Source organism: Natator depressus, chromosome 7 (genome assembly GCF_965152275.1).
Source record: "Natator depressus isolate rNatDep1 chromosome 7, rNatDep2.hap1, whole genome shotgun sequence".
Taxonomy (NCBI): Eukaryota; Metazoa; Chordata; order Testudines; family Cheloniidae; genus Natator; species Natator depressus.
In genome coordinates this window covers 87,542,228-87,563,545 of record NC_134240.1, presented here as the reverse complement: position 1 = coordinate 87,563,545, position 21,318 = coordinate 87,542,228, and the positions used below count along the sequence as shown (strand labels likewise).

The following is a 21,318-nucleotide window of genomic DNA, read 5'->3' as shown; positions in this document are numbered from 1 at the left end:
CTGAGTTGCACCCATGCAACCCAACTGAAGTCAATTTTGATGTCAATGGGGTTGCTCAGATATAAATGAGAGGAAAATGTTATAAGACACAGTTCTTTCTTTTTAACCCTCTGCTTTTTGGAATTACATAGATGTGCCTTCAAATATTCAGTGTTAGATCTTTCGTACTACTCTCTTTCCAAATACTTCTTTCCTTACTCTCATTCAATAAAACCTTTGTGCAACTTCAGTGTATAGTGACTAGCACTTGCTGAACCTGAAAACAAAAACAGTGAACTGCACATATGGTATTTATATAATAAATAAATTCATTACCCTATAAGTTGATCTTTGTTTTGTTCCACAAGAGTGGGAGGAACATTAGAAACGATGACTTGCATATCCAACTGATTGACCACAGAGACCTGAAAACACAGGAATGAAATATAGTTGGTCTTTTCATGAATAACATTCTCCCAATACAAAAACAACAGGATAATTGTTTTCCTGTCTTCAAAGCCATGCCCTGTTGTAATGATTTCACATTTCAATTCAAGAATAAGTGAATTGGGAAGCCTTGCTTCGCTTAGTAGGCAAAACAGTAGGGCAAGGATTTAACTACAAGTGAAATGTAGCACTGTATGAGAATTGTTGATTTTGAGGGGATTTTAAGCTGGTTTTATTTCCAGTTTAATGCATTATGGGTACCTCAACTGCCATATTGTTTAAATTTCTTTAATAGCAATGCAGATTTTAGATTAATTCAAATAAATTAACCATACTTTGTTACTAAACTATAACAGCTTGTCACAATTCTGATTGCATCATTGTAGATAAAGTTGCCAATAAAAGTTTTTATTTTCAAGTTTAGTTCTATTTTGTTAGTTTCTTCCAAAGGGGTCTGAAAATATAAGTACCACACAGCTTAAATTCCCTTATCTTGCGTATCTGACCTCCTCTCTCTTAATACACAGGTCAGAAAATAATGTGTACTGTCAACCTTTTAAAAAAAATCTTTATAACAAATTAGTAAATGTGGGTGAAATCCTGGCCCCGTATTGATGCCAATGGCAAAACTCTCATTGACTTGAATGGGGCCAGGATTCCATTTCCAAACTACTTATCCTGCAGAATGAATTTCCCTGGATAGCACGGAAATCCAGTAAAAAAAAAAACATATATCCCTCCTGTACGCAGGTGCCATTTTAAAGAGCCATCAGGTACACAGCACCACCTATGTGCACCAAGTGAGCACACTAAAAAGGCGAATTTTTTTTGCATCCATTCCGATCCAGTTTCCTCAAGTTCTTTTCAGACTGATATTGAGGAAAAGACTATTACATCTCTTCCTACTTGAAATTTCTTGAAGCATGATTTCATGCTCTCTTCTCTCTTTTGCATTCTATCTGCATTGGCTCTATCCTTTTCATTTCAAGAACAGCCAGTCTCCTCATCACTAAGAAGGAAGAATGAAATCTATAAGGGTAAATTGAGATTGGGAAATCAGCTTTCTTCTCCTAAACAGAGTTTTAACCAAACCAGAAGCACCAGGACTGAAAGTTCTCTGGAGCTCCCAGAATAATACAGGTTTCAGAGTAGCAGCCGTGTTAGTCTGTATCAGCAAAAAGAAAAGGAGGACTTGTGGCACCTTAGAGACTAACAAATCATTAAACCACTGAGCTGGCAAACAAGAAGTTTGAATCTTAAGGACGTTTGAAAAACATACTATTCTCTTTGATTATAAAAAGAGCAGTTGCTCCCAGTCTTTACAGAGAAAGTAAAATCTGAAATCTTTATTAAAAGTTGGAGAATGTCCATAAGGAGATTACAGCAACTACTGTGCCCTCCATCACCTCTCCGTGAAGGATTCTGTAGCCAGCCAAGATTTGAAAAGTAAGACAACAGTAAGCATAAGGAATTTAAAAATAAGACTTAGCCAATTTTGTTCTCAAAGAATAAAGAGACACCTTGATTTTCACAAATGAAGTTTGAGCCATGTAAGCACTTTGGCAGACATGCTTGAATATCATTTCACATCAAATATGATCTGCCAGCTTTGAAGTTTAATTCAAATTAAAATATTTAAATGTTCTTGAAATGTCATCAGGTACACTGATCTACATATGCAAACTCCTGTATAAGAAAAAAATTAATTTAAAGAACTCACCATAAATTTCAGGATCAATTCAGTAAATGGAACTCTAAAGCAATGAACAGCTTAATAGAATTAATTGCCTTAGTCGGTTAAAGCAGTTACTCCCTAAATATTTAATGAGTACTGCATAAATATAGTTCTTAAAAAAGAAGCAACCACTTTACCATAAGTTCTCTATGGGTCATAAGTTATTATTATTGTATTTATATATGAATGATACAAAAGATATTCAGGCCATAGTACTGTAACAAATGTAAATATCCAAAGCCAGATCAGGGGACCAAAAAGTTAAGATTCCCACAGTAACATTAGCATGCCCCCCCATGCATATCAAGATTTCCATCACTAAATTATTAAATGTAGGCCTAAATATGGGCAGGAGGTACATATGGGTAAATGCTCACCTATTGCTATTGGGACAAATCATTGCCTCCACTTCCACCAGAAGAGAGAGGAAAAACTTGCAGGGGACCAGGGTATGCATGCATGGAAAATGAGCGGGCCACACTAGTCCTTTTTCACCCAAAGCGGAGGAGACTTTCCTAGGCAGTGTCCCAAGGGACCAAGCTCCATCAGTGGGGACTGAAGCACCATTTTCCCTCCCTCTCAACCAACCCTGAAGGGACTTCTTGAGTAAATTCAATCTGAAATTTATTCAGATGTCCTATCTGCAGTGTGAACCTTCTGAAAACGAAGTGGAGAGTGTGGAAATCACTGAAGAAGCCACCAAATAATTAGATCATGTAAACAAACATTTTTACTTTAGTAAAATCATCAGTGTGCACACACCATAACTGAACAACAATGTGATCTCATCATTGTAACCTTTGTGCTTCCTCATCCTCCTCTACCGTGTGGTTACATATTTTCACTTGTTGTGACACGTTTAGACGATAAGATCATTGGGGACAGGAAGCCTGTCTTTCTATGTTTCCCGTACAGTACCTAGCATACTTTTGGGCACTATATTAACAATTCCATTGTTTTTTTTAAACTATGTTAAAAGAACATTGAGATGGAAAAGTCAAGCACTTGAAGACTAGGAAATGCCAGGAGTAAAGCTGTCTGTGGAAACTTAATTCAACCCCCATGTGCCTCTTCGTTATAATACAGTTTTTTAATTACACACAATCAAATACTATTTTTCTACCATATCCCTGCCTTATTCAGTGCACAGAATGGATAATACTTACTGAATAGCCTGCTCCATGAAGTACACTAAAGTCCTTGTGAGTGCCAGTCTACATGGAAAGTTCTCTGATACAATAATGATGGGCAGTAATACAAAATCCTAAACCACAAGATAGCTATTCGTTTTTATCTTCATCATTCAGTGTGTGTTCTCATGTCTTATTTACTGCATACCATTTACATTCCACAGTTAGTGGTTCACAAACAATGAATTATCTTCACAACAACCCTGCAAGGTAGGGAAATATCCCCATTTTACAGATGGGGATCTGAGACACCAAGTGATTAAAGCCAAAACAGTCAATTATCCACTAATTTTGAGCGTCCAACTCGATTAATAGATTCCAATGTCAGAAGGGACCATTGTGATCATCTGGTTTGACTTTCTGTACACCATCATCCATGGAAATTCCCCAAAATAATTCTTAGAGAATATCTTTTGAAAAACATTCAATCTTGATTTTAAAATAGCCAGTGAAGGAGAAACTACCACACCCTTCGATAAATTGTTTCAATGGATTATTACCCTTACTGTTTAAAATTTGCATCTTATTTCCTGTTTGAATTTGTCTAGCTTCAACTTCCAGCCTCTGGATAAGCTTATACCTTTCTTGACTAGATGGAAAAGCCCTTTATCAAATATTTGTTCCCCATGTTGGTACTTATATACTGTAATCAAATCACCCCTTAACCTTTGAGCATAAGCTTTCGTGAGCTACAGCATCTGATGAAGTGAGCTCACGAAAGCTTATGCTCAAATAAATTTGTTAGTCTCTAAGGTGCCACAAGTACTCCTTTTCTTTTTGTGGATACAGACTAACACGGCTGCTACTCTGAAACCTGTAATTCAAATCCTAGTAGATATTGAGTATGATAGGATCTATTCTGTGGATGTCTAGCATGTGTATTATCTTTGAGTAAATAGGACATATAGACATATTGCTATAGTACATACGTATGTTTTTTCAGGGATTCAGAAAGCTTTTGTTTTGGGGAAAAATAACTTCAGTGTCTTGAAGAGATCATACTCACAAAGTTCATGCCCATCTCTTCTATCTCTTTGGAACTGAAACTTTATCTAGGGTTAAAATGTCCTCTAGCGTATCAGGAATAATTTCAAGAAGATATTGACAGGTTCATATACTTACAAGTACTTCTGATTTGCTGCTCAGTCCTTTCCCATAATTGTCAGTTGCAATGACCTGAAACTTGAAATAGGACCTTCTCATATTTTTGAACAGCATGGCAGTTTTTATAAGCCCTTCATAGGCTTCAATCACAAAACCTTCTTTGCCATCTTTGATTGGGGGTATGATGAGTCTGTACTGCATGGCACTGTAATTTCCAGTGTCTTTATCATCAGCCTAGTAGGAAAAATCAAATAAGCAGAAATGAATTAGGTAAAATATGTGCACAAAGAGTCATTAGCATTGTCCTTTAAATATAGCTGGAAACTGGTCTAGTGGACCTTTACCACTCGTGAATGTATGATGTAAGTCCGATAGTGGATATCGTTACTAAATGGTCCATTTAACTCTGCTGAAAACAGTCTTTGATATTCCGGCAAGTTCCTTCTCCTTTGTTGGCAAACTGCTCCAAAAGAAATGAAAGCTTTGTACTTATTGTACAAATGTACTTTTCAGATTTAAAACATATTGGACAGGTAAGGGCATTTTAATTATGACATCAAGAATGTGGCAGAGGTAATTTTTCCAACTATTAATGTAAAAGGGAGCAGCAGGAAAACCATATGAACCTAGCATCTTCCCCTAACAACCATGTATCCACCTAAGGATTTCTTCTGTCTCCTTACAGGCATTCTGCTACCTTCCTGATTTAACAAGTTTATTTTCAGATTAATAATAATATGAAAATAAATCTTCAGTGAAATTCTGCTGCACAGATCTCACAGCCCAAGTGGGGGAAGGGGATACAAAGGTGGCTTTAAGTCAGCTTTGTACCTCCTAATCATGAGCAGCTCTGCGGTGAGGCTCCTGGCGTAATTTAGACAGCTCTGGGGGCCTAAATGAAGGCAGCTTCTTGGCACTGCAATGGTGCCTGGAATCCGCAGCACTGGTGAACCAGTGGTCAAAGAGAAAGGGGTTGCTTTCACGGAACATGAACAGTTCACTTATTTTTTTTCTTCTCAGTAACTAAGCAGAGAATGCCTTATCTAGTTGAGCTGTGAGAAGTGTAAATTTAGATATGTTAAGCAAACTATTTCTTATGTATAATTCCATTTTCTATCTATTTTTAATGTTATTTTTATTAAGATTATTGCTGCATGGGCAATTTCACACTGATTTCCTTTAAGAAAGGTGGTGAAGGGTAAAGAGTTCTGGAACCTACATCTCCTTCTCAGTCTCCACCTGGGGTAAAGACAATGGTGTTCTCTCCCAGTGCAATGTGTCCACCACAGCCTGTTGGATAAACACATGACAAAAGACTGAGGAGGAGAGGACAGATGGTAGCGGTATTGGTCACAATCACACAGTAGAGCATTGCTTGCATTTTGGATCAGTACATTGTTGCAGGAACAATTAATTGTGAGTGCATTTCTTAAAATTCAGACATCTACCTTTCTGACTGTCTACAAGTCAGGTAGATGTTTAAATCCAATAAAATCATCATCATCATGTTCCCATTATGCTTCTGGCGTTTAGGGCAGCGACAAAGCTCCTCCACTCCTGTCTGTTTCTGGCAAATTTTTAAATGGTTTCCCAGCTGTGCCCCTGTAAAAAGGTCCCAGTTATTTGTGGGGCTAAAATATGAGCCCAACACTGAGTTCAAGTGAGCCCCTTTTGAAAATCAATGCATAAATGTCTAACTAACTCACAAAAACAGGTCAGATTTGTCCTTAGGGTAACCCTACTGATTTCAGTGACCTTTCATAAGGATCCCACTTCAAACCATAATTTATTCTTTTATATTTTGAGCTTAATTTATTATGTTAAACATTCTACTCCATGTACTGTGAGCTAAATTGAGTACAAGGTGCGAACCAAAAATTACAAGTATGAGATTTAACATATTTTCTAGTGTGAATAAATTGAACTGTCTTGTCAAGCTTGAACGAAATAGAAATGTTGCAACTGTTAGGCCTCAAACTTCCGTATACTTCAAAATGTAAGCCTTGCAAAAACAAAGCTTAAGCTTGTGGTCAGGATGCGCTCCAACCAGATAACAATTTATGCTGACTCCTATGTACTTATCAACCCCAAATTACCCACATTCAACTTCTAATTGGCTACAGAAAATAAATAGGCCTAAATTATACAAACAACTAACAATTGGACATAAAAATTAAATATGCATCAATTATACAACTAGGGCAACCACATAAACAATGTGGCCCACCCTGATTGGTTGGTCTGTTCTAAATCATGGCCATCAAATCAGATAAAAAGAATGAAGGCACGGGACTGTGTGTGTGTGTGTTTTCGGTTACCACACCCCCTGAACCGAAGGGACGTGCACTTCTTGACTGGCCAATGTACCTGTACCTCTGTACCTGGCCAATGCAGAAAGCGGCTGACTGAAGAGTAATGTATTTTTGGATGAATGCAGGGTAAGTCTACAGAGTAAAAGAAGTTTGGTAGCTCGAGCTGAATTGATCACAGTTGTATCGATACTGTAGCATAAAATCAATAGTAGGTGGCTGATGCATAATAGCTTTGCATGTATTTGTGCCTGTCTTTTAAGTAGTCCAAGAGGATGCATGTAGTGCTGTCATTCATCAGCTTTATGTTGCCTTTGAAATAGTTTGTCACCAGGAATATAGAGCTGGTGAATAATAGCTTTAATTATGCTTGTCTTTGGGGCTTTTATTATGACCTGCCAGGACCAGCATATGTATAGTCACTGTTCAGAAACTCGCAAATGGTCCACAATATTACATGTACTTGCGCTTGTCTTCAATATAATCTGCCTTTTGTATTAATTCTTATTCAGTGCTGGTCTTTGGTTTTCCATTTCTTGTTTTATCTATGCTGTTATTATAGTCAAAAATAATTAAAAGGCTTTCTTGAGAAATAATTAGTAGTTCTTACTTATTTTATGCAGACACCACTTAACCTCATTACATCTGTGTTGGGTGGTGGGAAGTAGCGAACACCCTGGGGTGAAATAGGGCCCCAAGGCATGCCTCCTTCTTCCTTTATCTCATCTAGTATTAATTATACTTGTTTAAAAATTGAATGATAGTTGATAACACACAGAAATAAAACCTCAATGACAACATATAATCTGTGGATTGTGGACAGATTAGAAAGGCTCCTTTCAGTTCTATTAAGATCCATCTTCTCTGTGTGTTCTCAGGGAGCTTTAAATCCTCCACTTATTCACCAATGAGATTAGAAAGCCTCCATCCAGAGTAACAATGGAAGCCTCTATATTTAAAAGTAGCACTCTGTAAAGTCCACACAGAAGACTACATATTTACTGTACAATAAATAGGAATGAAATAGTTTATGGAAAAAATCATGTTCATTCATAGTAACTACTTTTTAAACCTTAATATCTGAGCTATTTTTTAACAAATAAAGTAGCTCTGTGCCCTTGTCAACATCCTGGCCATTAATTGTCATGTATCAGACCTCAGTTTTAAACTTGTGAGGATGTAGACAAACACCAATAAGGCATTTAAAACCACAAATTTGTTTGCACTTTCTGAAGCCCAAAAATAATCCCAAGCAAAATTTCATTTAAATTGCAGACAGTACAATCCAGACATCCTGTAGTCTCTATACTGAAAACATATAGATTCAATTTATTTTATATAGCAAGAGTTTGTTGTCAAACTATTTACACAAGATGGCTTGATCAAGCCACACTCTTTGTTTATTTGTTCCTTGTTAGCTTTTATATAAATTCTGACTGCCCCTGTTCTCTAGAAAAGGAAGGGCATTAAACCTCTTCCACCAAGAATGCACACGAGGAAGGCATCTAGAATTTGGCAATGGAGCTGTGGAGCACAAAGAGGGTACTGGTCATCATTCTTTGTATTTCCCATGGCTCCAGAAAATTTTGTCTAGAAAAATGGGAGGTAAGGCCATGGCTCTGCCACCTCTGCACACCAGCAAGAGAGGTCTGGCTAGACATTTTTGGTACGCCAAGTATGACTTCTCAGAATGATTCCTTTAGAACCCAGAAGAAATGATGTCGTACAATGACATAATGCCTTCTGACAATGGAAACAAGCAAGCAACTTCATGCTTTCTCCTATGCTGCCCTTCATGCTTAGGAGGAGCTCTTCATAAACATCTGCAAAACTAGCTCATTATCCTTTATATAACTGTCCTCACAACTCTCCTTTCCTGCAATGCCTACAAAACACTTGACAATGATTAAGCTGGTGATGTGCTAAGACTACTGCCTACCATGCTGAAAAATACAGCCTCATCATTTCCTTGACCTCCCTGTCTTTCTCTCTGTATCCAGCTGTTGTCTCTTGTATTATACTTTGTAAGCTTTCTGGGGCAGAGACCATCTTTTTGTCCTGGGTTTGTATAGCATCTGGCACAGTGGGGTTTTGTTCCATAACTAGGGCTCCTAGATGCTATAATAAAATAATACATATACAATAATAATAAATAATAATAATGGCCTTATGCTGATGGCCTTTTCTCCCCTCCCCAGTATGGATTTGCCTTATAAGGGACATAATTTAACCCTTCCAATAAACAGCAAATATTATTATTAAAGCTGATTCAATAGACTGGCTTACTCAAATGTTCCATGATATCTGGAGCTCTGTGTATAGGTTTTAGGTGTGATAGGGCTCTAACCTATCATTTTTTCATATATGTAACTTCCACTGAAGTAGATCAGAATTTTATGTAAAATTCAATAGAAGGAGATTGTCTTAAAATAACTTTTGAAGCCAAACACAAACCACATTTCCTCTCAGTGTTTTACGGACAAACTACAAATTCTGATCCAAACCATGTGTGTTAAGGGAAAATGAGAACTCTTCACAAAAACTGTTTCACTTGTTAAGAAGGGTATGGCTGAAAAATTGCATGACATCCAGGCTACAGATACTGAACAAGCAAATAAAATAGTTTTAATAATTTTATGATAAATTCCAAGGCACTTATTTAAAACCTCTAAAATTAACAGTTCAATTGATTAGGAATGTGGTAGATGTTGAACCTGGATTTAATGGCCAAAACTGTGTCAAGACAAATAATTCCAGATCTTAGGTGCACATCCTCTAAAGAATTATGATCCAGAGTTCTTACACTGATAAATACATCACCAGACCAAATGTCCTGGACCAGAGGTCTTGACACAGTAAGTGAAATGCAAACTGATGGTTAAAACAAGGAACAGAAGAATTGTTCTGTGCATCATACTTTAAAACATTGGCCCTAATCGTCAGATGTGCCAAACTCAAGCCCCAGCACTAATCCACCTTTCCTTCCAAAAATAATGTATGCATTTGAAATTTTGTCCTTTGTCTCTATGGGTGAAATGCTGTCCTTGATATCAATGAGAATTTTGCCATTGAGAACAGTGGGGCCAGGATTTCACCCCATGTACCTTGGTTTACCCACCTGTATAATGGGGATAATAATACTTTACCAACAGGGGGGTTGTGAAACTTATGACCACAATGGGTGCCTAAATTTAAGCTTCTAAATCCATACATAGCCCATGAAATAAAAGTGGATTCATTTTCAGATACGCCAAGAACCCAGAATCCCAGGGATATAGAGCACATGGAACTCTTTGGATGAAAGTTGCCAAGTGCAAATCATTCCAAGTAAGCCAGCAGATTCTTTATAGCCTGATTTCAACTGTCCTTAATTTCCAATTTTCCTTTGCAGCTTTAATTATACTTTGCTAAAACATAATGAAACTTAGTGTCATGTTCAACTTTACCGAATCACCAGAGAGAGCCTGTGAGCTGTCATTCATGTAACATGCTAAAGTCTTTTTAACACAAGGTAGGTATGTTTGCTATTCCTATAATTTGTCATGAAGGTAAATATTTTTGTCACTTCATTGGGAGAGATATATGATGTCTCAAGGGTTGTGATATGACTGTCAAAGAAGAGAAAGAGCTCAAGTTAATCTTAATATTATGGCAATATATCTTTCTTTTGCTTATCTGGCAGAAATAAATATGCTGATGTCTCCTGAATTCTGTTACAAATGATTACTGATAAATATTTATGTCCTTAGAATTATTGGGCTAAATGTAATCATGATGTAACTGGGCATTACTCCATCTGTGCGAATGGTTAGCTTGAGCCATGTTTTTTCTTTTTATAAACTAGTCACATTTTTATGATGGTCAAACATTGTTATGTACTTTAGGCCTCGATATTAAGAGTATTTAAAACTTTGTCATTAATGTTACATTTCATAACTTCTTTGGTAGTTTTCTCTTGAAACAAAAATAAGAATTGGGAATGATAATAAATAAATATTGCTAGTTCAAACATACAGCAAATCACTAGCAAAATTAAAATACCTGACATTTCATTGGCTGCTAGAAATGAAAACAGAACCAACATTGGGTTCCCAAAAGGTTACTTTATCTTCCGAGAGGGAATGGTAAGCTGCAGTTTTGCCTGTTCCTACATTCAAAATCCCACACCCTACTCTAAAGCCCAGTATGGCAAACTCAGCAGGATACAAAGTATAACTATACGGCTGTTGACATAACACAAATCAGGTCCTGACATTTTTCTTTAAAACACAGAAACAAAATAGCACTTTCTGAATTTTTTGATTATAAATTGTTATAATAGTGATAGAATTTCTAGGAGAACTGATGGGGAGGACAGATGTAAAATAAGGAGTACTTGTGGCACCTTAGAGACTAACCAATTTATTTGGTTAGTCTCTAAGGTGCCACAAGTACTCCTTTTCTTTTTGCGAATACAGACTTAACACGGCTGCTACTCTGAAAGATGTAAGATAAAGTCTGGAAATGTCCGGGACTCACTGTTGATCAATAGCAGAGTCAAGATGGGATTTGGAGGACAGGAGATGAAACAGGAGTTCAGAGTAGGACAGAAGATGCACAAGGATGCATGAGGAGAGAAGTATATGGTATTGGACTAATTAACATAGATCCTTCTGGTGGTGTTTCTATAGATATAGCAAGTTACAATATGTTTTTGCACATTTTTCTTTCTGGCTCTGTGTGTAAACCTTACACTGTAGCTGCTCCCAAAGCAAGCCCAAGAATCCACAGAAGACTGGAGATGTATGGATAGAATGCTGCACATGGAGATCGGTATAGTAGGAGGCAGTCAGAGAATTCTGAGACTCTAGGGTAAAAAAGCAGTCCATTGGAAAAGTAACACTAATTCCAGGGACAAAGAGAAAAGACCAAAAAACCAGACAAAATACAGAATAAACCAATGGTTAGAACAAACTGACTGCAATGAAAAACTGTAAAAAACAAAGCATAAAAGCTGGTGCTTCAAAAGCAGTGGACTAGCAGATGTGGGCTAGCTTTTAGAATTGCAAATACTCACTAAGCTGAATATTCCTGCAGGCACAAATGATATTGCACGCAAAAATGATATTTTATGTGCCAGCAACATTTGAATATGCCATCTGCTTAGTGCCACTAAACAAGAAAAGAAAAGAAAAAGAAAAAAGAAAAGAAAAGAAAAGGAGTTCATTCATTTTATGAGCCCCTTTAGCATATTCTGACTCATGATTAAGGGTAACCTTGCTAGGGAATCTGGAATGCACATGGGACTGATAATGGATTTCCAACTCTAGGTTGCTAGTTTGAATCTAGCTCACGTTGGCAGTGACAAAAGTTGTTATCGTCTGATGGCTGGTTTAGTAACTTATGAATTAATGGTTTCAGTGGAGTCTCTAGTGACCATTATAAACAAGGCACCAACACAACTGTCATCCCCACTGATAGTTTCAGTAAAAAGGTCACAGATTTTGTCGTAGATTGAGCTCTGTATCACTCTCCTCCAGGTCAGGTTAGAAGTACTTTAACAGAATGGTGTGGGGAAGCCTGCAGTGCTGATACTGCCCGAGCTGTGGCTGTTCTCTATAGAGGCATTCAAGCTTTAGAGATGTCAAAACAGCACCTTACATGAAGGCCACATTAATCTGACTTTGTTTGTTACATTGTTCTTACAAATGTTCTGTATTAAAAGAAAATGATCGAAATCTAGTAGAAATATTGAAGATCTGTATCTTTGCAAATCTATCTGAGCTTCCACTGAAGTCAATGAAAAATACAGGTGGTCAGCACCTTTCAAATCAGGCCTGAACTTCAGTTCCGGTGTCTAAATACTGGTTTAGAAATCTTACTTTAGATACCCAGGTTTGAAAATGTTAACATAAATTATTATTATACTCTACACACCAAAATTTTAAATAAAATATAATTAATGAACAAAGAACTACACAAAAGAAAAACAAAATTATGTTCTTTAGTTAAAGTTTTAGAGCACTGACATATTATCTAGAGATATGTTCCTAGAAAGAAATTATCTTTGAGTTTGAAGTTACCATAGTATTATTCTTAGGACATCAAGCAGCTTCCTGTCAGAGGCCAAATGTCATAGCAGATGTGCGTGTGCACTGCTGTCATGGCTAATACTTTTCAAAGTGGATTTTCACACTACCTTTGCTTAACATGTTCTTTTCTTCCTAAGAGATTATTTTGCCACTTTTAAATGGCATTTTAACTAATAAAAGACTGTGACGGGCAAAGTGCTGTCACCGTATGTCCTCTTCTACATACAAAAGTATAAATGGAAAAGATAAAACTAAATTTCTACAGGAAAACATTTTTCAAAGCATCTGTGATGCAGGCTCAATGACACTCTTCCATCAATATCACGGTGAGGTCATCATTTTCAGTTGTAGGAAAGAGAAACCATACAAAAGGGGTTAAAACAATTAGAAATATGGACAGAAAATAACAAAATGAGATTTAATTTGGAGAAAAATAAAAAAGAGTCCAGTTTTCTATATGCATGCACTACTCTTACTGCACACTTACGCACAGGGCTTTATACATTAATTTACTGATGGATTTAGATGGCTACATTATGTGATAGTTAACATCAATCTAATCTTTGCAAGGAATGTAAGTAAAAAAAATAATCCCCAACCCCCCTGCACTTCATCACACAAAAAGCTAGATCATAAAACAATTTCTTTTCTATAAGAATATAAATTTGATTAATTGGTAGGGAAATACCTGAACTGTGACTAAAATTATGATGATATTGTAAAAGGACATGGTGATTTTACTGGAATTAATGTATGATGCTTTACTTCATCATGCCTTACTCAAAAATAATCACATAACAGTAATAAAGGAATGTTAGGTTAGATAACATTACTAAGCACGCACACACAAAATAGAAATGGTCTGAAATGAAAATTCTGTCAGCCGCAATGTAAGAATAAGGTTAACTAGAGGAGATACAAATGCATTACAGACTTCATTAGGTCTATCATCATCAAACTGTTCTGTTGGTTTCGTGATAGAGTCATTAATAACAAATGTAGATCAGCCACTTCCGGAGATTTTAATTCACTGATAATTAGTCTGGCAAACTACCTTTTCTGGAAACATGTTTTCACCTTTATGGCCCAAACTTCTAAATTCTTACCCAGACAAATAGACCTTACAAATTCTGGTGAATTCAGCACAAAACCTGTCCATATAATTAGCTGGGATTTTATTTGCTTATTTGATTGCACTTGGGCAAGCAAAGTGTTAGACACATGAGTAGCAGAAATCAAAACACTTGCATAAAGCAGCACAAATGTATTTGGGAGACAATTGACACTGGAAGAGTTTTCACCGCCATTTTGGAAAGCTCTATTATTTATAGAATGGATTTGTCAAACAAGAATGTTTGTTTATAATCTGCCTACATAAAACAACCTTCATAAAGTTCATAAAGGTTAAGTGGTCAAATCAAGGAACAGAAACAATATGAATGTGACTTAAGTGACCAACACACAGCACAAGTAGTGAATAACAAACACTGACCAGTTCATGACCAAACTATAGGGTACAATTATTTGCACAAACTATTTGCTGAACAATTTTGAATAACAAACAAATGAATAAAAATTGTGATTTGTTTGCACAAAGTTCATAAAAAAAAAGAAAAAGGGCAAAGTTCAAAATGGTCACAATGAATAATTTGAAGTTGATTCCTTAATTTGTAGATTAGAAAGCCAAAAGGGAATATTGTGATCATCTAGTCTGATTCACATGGTAATCCTGGTATTCCCAATGTAATCAATAAGACTGCTCATGAAAACAAGCATACTTATATGAGTATGGATTAGTGGCATCAGGCCTCAAACTGTATCCAATTAAATCCTCTGGAAAGGAAAAGAAAACTTTTACAAGCATCTTAAAAGCGTAAAAGCCAGAATCAATGACTGTGGCCTTTTGTGTTGCACCATATGGTGGATGTAATCAATTCTTTAAAAACTGGAGGTTTAGATTTAGGGGAATATTTATCAATGTATCAGTTTTTCTATTTTAAAAACACTTCTTAGGAATAGAGAGTTTGGGGAAAAGTATTAAGATAAAAGTGAACTATTAAATAATTGGGTCTAGAAAATAGGTGAATAATCTAAATTTATTAATTTTTTAACAGCTGGATTATTTTCTCTTTTTTCTTTCTTTTCTTTTTTGTCACTTGCTGCCTAAATCAGTCAAATGGATGGAGAAAAGAGAATAACTGGAATAATTTTAGCCATATTTTTATCACAGTCCACTAAAGTTATTTAAGAGTTCTTAAGTTAACCTTACACTTTTAGCCTTCTCAGATAATGATTAATGAACAAAGGCTTTAAGAAATGTTCACCTGTCTGTTCTATTCAGGTTCTTATGCTATGCCCATCATTGTGGTATCTTACCACCTACTAGGACATTGCTGTAGTGACATGAAAAAGAACAATTTGAAGTACATATTTAAACTTTTCATTTACCCATCACTTCAGACATTAAATTATCAAAGTAAAGAAAATACTGAGGAAAAATAAGTCATATTTTAAAATCAGAGAGATTAAAATTGGGAATGCAAAATGTTTGAGAAAATGTGCCAATAAGACACCATTACGGTGAAAAGTCAATTTCCTCCGTTAATCCCCCAAAGGTAATGTGTGCCACTTATTCTTTGTAAAATAGGTTGAGTGTATTGTGTAGAATGAAGTCAGGTTCTTAGAATGAGGTGAAAAGTAAAAGGTGTATGAAAACCCAATTGATATGCAAAATAACTTACAATAATCTAAAATGAAATGAAAAACAAATCTCAGAATGCAAAATGCATAGATTAATAGCTATGATTAGTACATGTTTATTTTTAATTCACACAGTCATAACATTTGACCATGGGAATGACAGCAGAGAATGAACAGCTATGACTGTTAGAATTCCTGAAGACACAGAATTGCATAGAAGGGACACAATGAAAGAAGGGGTTGTGAAGGGGTTTCTATAATTCCAAGCAGCAACCTGCTCTGGTTTAGCCCTTAAAATTTTGTTCTGGGTACAAACGTAACAAAAACAATTAGAACAGTAATAAAAGCAATTGTCCAGACTGCTGTTCCAGCTGTTTCACCACTGCAGTCCCAGGTGCAATGTTTCCAGGATGAAAGGGAAGCCCAAACTGCTAGGGCTTCCTCCTAATAGTAACCAACAGCCACTCCAGTTGTTTCACCACCGTGACTCCCCAATTGACATAATTTCTGGAGGGGACAATTTAATAGATTGCATTTATTTTTTGAGGAAGTGGTTTAATTTTATTTGTTATTGTGATTCCAAAATGAAGAGACATCAGCATCTAGTAGAAGTTCTCTCCTAGAAAATGCAAAGTCTCCCCTACACCAGACCAGATCCTTAACCCTTGCTCCAGCCCCTTTGTGCTATTCAGGTGGCACAAATGTGATGGAAAACTGCCCTGAGAAGGTAGGTGGGGATTATTTTTCACCAAGGAATCCACAAGTGGCCTAGCCAGCCTTATGTGACCTCCTTCAATACTTTTCCAAATCACTGGGAACACGTGGAGCTTGTGGTCAATACCGCATTTGTTCTAACAATCTTGGACTGATGGCACTGGGCCATTAACAGGGGGATAGCAGTGCCCATATAAATTAAAGCAGCCGTCAAACTGCTCTAACTTTTGGTAAGGGTCAAATTAGCTTCCAGCTACTCCAAGGTTCTGAGGAGTGCAAAGATGGCTTAAAGCCATCTTTGTCCAACCCCTCTGGTACTGCACCAATGCATATGGGTAACCTTAAGGATCTGGGCCACCATATGGTATTATCTTTGGAGAATTCTTTTGTGATTTAGTGCTGATTGAAAGATTTCTTTAAAGCCTCTTCTAATGGATAATAGAGTATTAATGCACTTTGGGAAACATTTTGGAAAAAGGAGGAAATGATTTTGTGAAGGCTGATTTTTCAAAAATGTGTGTCTGTGTGAAGCTGTTTGCAGATTTGGAAAATTAGAAGTAGCCTTGGCCATATGAGGGGGTGAAATTGAATTTATCACACAGTTCTGCAATTTCTCACTTGGTATCATCAACAGATACACGAACTTTAAAATGTAGGGACTAAAGTTTAAGGTACATCTACACTACAGCTGGGAACTGTGCCTCTCAGCCCAGGCAGCCAAATACACACTAGCTCTGCTCGAGCTAGCACACTAAAAATATTTTTACAGTGTTGCCAGTAGGTAGGATAGGCAGTGGCTTAGGCTACCCACCCGAGTAAGTATCAGGGAGTATGGGTGGTTTTGACTCCTGGTTACACTGATATTTTTAGTGTGCCAGTTGGAGCAGAGCTAGCATGTCTTTCTAGCTGGGAAGCATGCTCCTAGCTGCAATGTACACATACCCCATGTTACACAAAGTGTCCCTATAGATCTTTCCCTGTCTATAAACATGCGTCCTTGTTGAATCTGATACTATATAGATTTAAAAGGAACCAGAGGTTGATGATAAGAGTAGTAAAATCAACATTTTATTTTAGCCACTTTTCTTCACATGTTGTGATCTCAGTTTATAAAAGAGCCAATTTTGATATTAATGCTACTTGTTAATTAGTATATGGGAGAAAAATCTCAGTTAAGATATTTTAAATAGAGGCAACAAGTTACAGAACCATTTGAAACCTGCTTTTTGGACCTTTTGTCTCTCCTTTCATGGGGTACTGACCTTATACCAACCATATACATGTTGAATAATTGGTATGGCTGTAGCAAAAGATCAGCTGATCACTGGACTAGTAATTAAAATTAACTGTCTTAACAATGGCTTTTAATATGCTAACATATATTTAAGATCCTCTTTCTGTTTCCATTTCCTGAGAAAAGGTGGAAGAATTTTAAAGAGTGGTCTTTTATTGGCTTTTCATCTACTAATAACCATCTTCCTAAAAAATCTGCAATAGCATATTGCTTTATCTGCTGTAAATGGGCTTCTATTGAATGGAACATTTTCCACTACCAATCAGTTTTATTGTCCTTCTCTCCCATTTAAATGTGGATCCACTGCTAATTTATTCTCAAGTCTAGATTTTTCTCCCTCTCCCCACACCTTTTTAATGTGTCTGTATGACAGCTTTTATTTTATTTTTTATTCCAAAAACGTCATTACATTTAACAACAGATGAATTTAAGAATAATATACAGAAGGCATCAACTGATCACTGGACTAGTAATTAAAATTAACTGTCCTAACAATGGGTACCTTCAGTGGGTACCATCTGTCTTTCTAGCAAGTTTGGCTCCATAACTCATAATTATTAGCAAGACATGAGTGAGTACTCAAGCAAAGGACATGAATTGTGCTTTCATAAGAAGCATTAGAATTTTTATTCAAGCCATAGAATAAGAAGTTTTTTTTTCTCTTGAACTTGTAACAGACAATGGTATTTATGACCAGAGCAACTGGAGTTCAAGTCATAAACATTTAGGAATGGCGTATTTCTTATAAATTTCCCTAAATGCGATATGCATAAAACTTGGACTGAAAATTAATGACTACAATAACAAAATTGTTCAGTACTGTTAAAGTGACACTAATTGTACTGAAAATTGTACTTACTAACTTGACTGGTGTATCTTGTGCAAGGGCTAAAAAAGCTTGTCTGCCTGGTTTTAAATAAATGGCATACGTCAGCACATGCAATGCACTCAGCACAAATAAGTCCAAGATACCTTTTTTACATTTTGATAGTATTGTATAATGACAGATATGTAACTGTGATATACAAATTCAGTGAAAGAGACCCAGCAAACAACTTCTTAGAAGTCGAGGCTAGAGTGGAATACTAGTCAAGGGCAGGTTGGGATCTAAGAGGAGCCGGAGTGACTGTAGGACCACTGCATAACATTTCACACCTCCACCTAAACATTAACTCTACCCTCTGATTTAAATCGCCCTTGGTAATTAAAGCTAATGTTATTCTGACATACTATGAATTTATTTTCTTTTTAAAAAGTTGGAAATACTTAAATAGACATTGATTTTTAACATTTCAGAAATATTATTGCTCCCTTGCTTGCTAAGGCTTGATGTAATTCACAAAGCTAAAACAAAGACATTTTATCTCTATCAGGATTGTAAAAAAAATACTGAAAATCTATTTTAAAACCCAAAAGTTAGCTCAGTAGAAGCCATTTAAAAATCAACATTTCCCAGCTAATATTTGCCATTTTATGACAGGTATCTTCTAATGTATGCATGTAGCTAATTTAGGTGCAGTATTAAAAAACAAACAAATACCAATATGTAATACATAAAAGATTGTCTGCAGGACTGTACATGCCAAAAGATTTAATCAGAAAGTATTATTTGTCAGCAGGAACCAATTACAATATAAAAAGCATCATCATTTCTAGATGATTCCAATCAATTTGTGAATATTTTCTTTCCCCACATCTGTCCTCACTAGCAGACATGGCTGAAAGTGGTAGGATGAAGCAAGCCTCTCTGCAAGGTCTCAAGTAGCAGAGAGGTAACCATGTTAGCCTCTATCCACAAAAACAATGAAGAGACCGGTGGCACGAAAGCTTATGCTCAAATAAATTTGTTTGTCTTTAAGGTGCCACCAGATTCCTCATTGTTTTTGCAAGGTCCTGTGCTCTGAAACTTTGCTCAAGAATTTATTGCTGCGTTTAGGAGCCCCACAGCAGGATAGATTCAAACACAGCACAAAGAAATATATATGTGGTGAGGAGTACAGGGAATATAACCAAACCTTTTGCAAATCACAGAAACACTTCTGATTTGGTGTGGATTAAAAAAAAAAAAGAGAAAGACGGAATCATAGAATTGTAGGACTGGAAGGGATCTCAAGAGGTCATCTAGTCCCTGCACTCATGGCAGGACTAAGTAATATCTAGACAAACCCTGACACGTGTTTGTCCAACCTATTCTTAAAAATCTCCAGTGATGGAGATTCCACAACCTCCCGAGGCAATTTATTCCAGTGTTTAACCACCCTGACAGTTAGGAAGTTTTCCCTAATGTCCAACCTAAACTTCCCTTGCTGCAATTTAAGCCCATTACTTCTTGACTTATCCTCAAAGGTTAAGGAGAGAATTTTTCCCCCTCTCTTTGTAACAATCTTTTATGTACTTGAAAACTGTTATGTCCCCTCCTCAGTCTTCTCTTCTCCAGACTAAACAAACCCATTTTTTCAATCTTCCCTCATTAGTCATGTTTTCTAGACCTTTAATCATTTTTCAGAGTAACAGCCGTGTTAGTCTGTATTCACAAAAAGAAAAGGAGTACTTGTGGCACCTTAGAGACTAACCAATTTATTTGAGCATAAGCTTTCATGAGCTACAGCTCACTTCATTGGATGCATCCAATGAAGTGAGCTGTAGCTCACGAAAGCTTATGCTCAAATAGATTGGTTAGTCTCTAAGGTGCCACAAGTACTCTTTTTCTTTAATCATTTTTGTTTCTCTTCTCTGGACTTTCTCCTATTTCTCCACATCCTTCCTGAAATGTGGTGCCCAGAACTGAACACAATACTCCATTTGAATCCTAATCAGTGTGGAGTAGAGCACTGTCTCACTTACAACACTGTCTTGCTTCTCATGTCTTGCTTACAACACTCCTGCTGATGCATCCCAGAATGATGTTTGCTTTTTTATGCAATAGTGTTATATTGTTCACTTGTATTTAGTTTGTGATCCACTATGACCCCCAGATCCCTTTCTGCAGTACTCCTTCCGAGGCAGTCATTTCCCATTTTGTATGTGTGCAACTGATTGTTGCTTCGTAAGTGGAGTACTTTGCATTTGTCCTTATTGAATTTCATCCTATTTACTCCATACCATTTCTCCAGTTTGTCCAGCTCATTTTGAATGTTAATCCTATCCTCCAAAGCACTTCCAACCCCTCCCATCTTGGTATTATCTGCAAACTTTGTAAGTGTACTCTCTCTGCCATTATCTAAATCATTGATGAAGATCATGAACAGAACCAGACCCAGAACTTATCCCTGCAGGACCCCGCTTATTATGCCCTTCCAGCTTGACTGTGAACCATGGATAACTACTCTCTGGGAATGGTTTTCCAACCAGTTATACACACACATTATAGTAGCTCCATCTAGAGTGTATTTCTTTAGTTTATAAGTAGGTCATATGAGACAGTGATCAATAGCCTTGCTAAATTCAAGATATACAACATCTCCCACTTCCCCCCATCCACAAGGCTAGTTACCCTGTCAAGGAAAGCTATTAGGTTGCTTTGACACAATTTGTTCAAATCCATGTTGACTCTTACTTATCACCTTATTATCTTCTGGGTGTTTGAAAATTGATTGCTTAATTATTTACTCTATTATCTTTCTGGTTACTGAAGTTAAGATGAATGGCCGGTAATTCCCAGTTGTCCTTAAGAACATAAGAATGGCCCTACTGGGTCAGACCAAAGGTCCATCTAGCCCAGTATCCTGTCTTCTGACAGTGGCCAGTGCCAGGTGCCCCAAAGAGAATGAACAGA

General features: G+C 36.7%; 1 protein-coding gene across 1 annotated transcript in view; it reads right to left on the bottom strand.

Moving 5' to 3' along the window:
• The window catches only part of PCDH15 (protocadherin related 15), a 1,310,198-nt gene that overhangs the window by 58,567 nt on the left and 1,230,313 nt on the right, over nt 1–21,318 (bottom strand). The window contains exons 29-30 of the mRNA XM_074958998.1: nt 4,474–4,689; nt 316–404 (exon numbers count right to left, since the gene is read on the bottom strand). Of these exons, the coding sequence (XP_074815099.1) occupies nt 316–404; nt 4,474–4,689 (305 nt within the window). The remainder of the gene's footprint in view (nt 1–315; nt 405–4,473; nt 4,690–21,318) is intronic.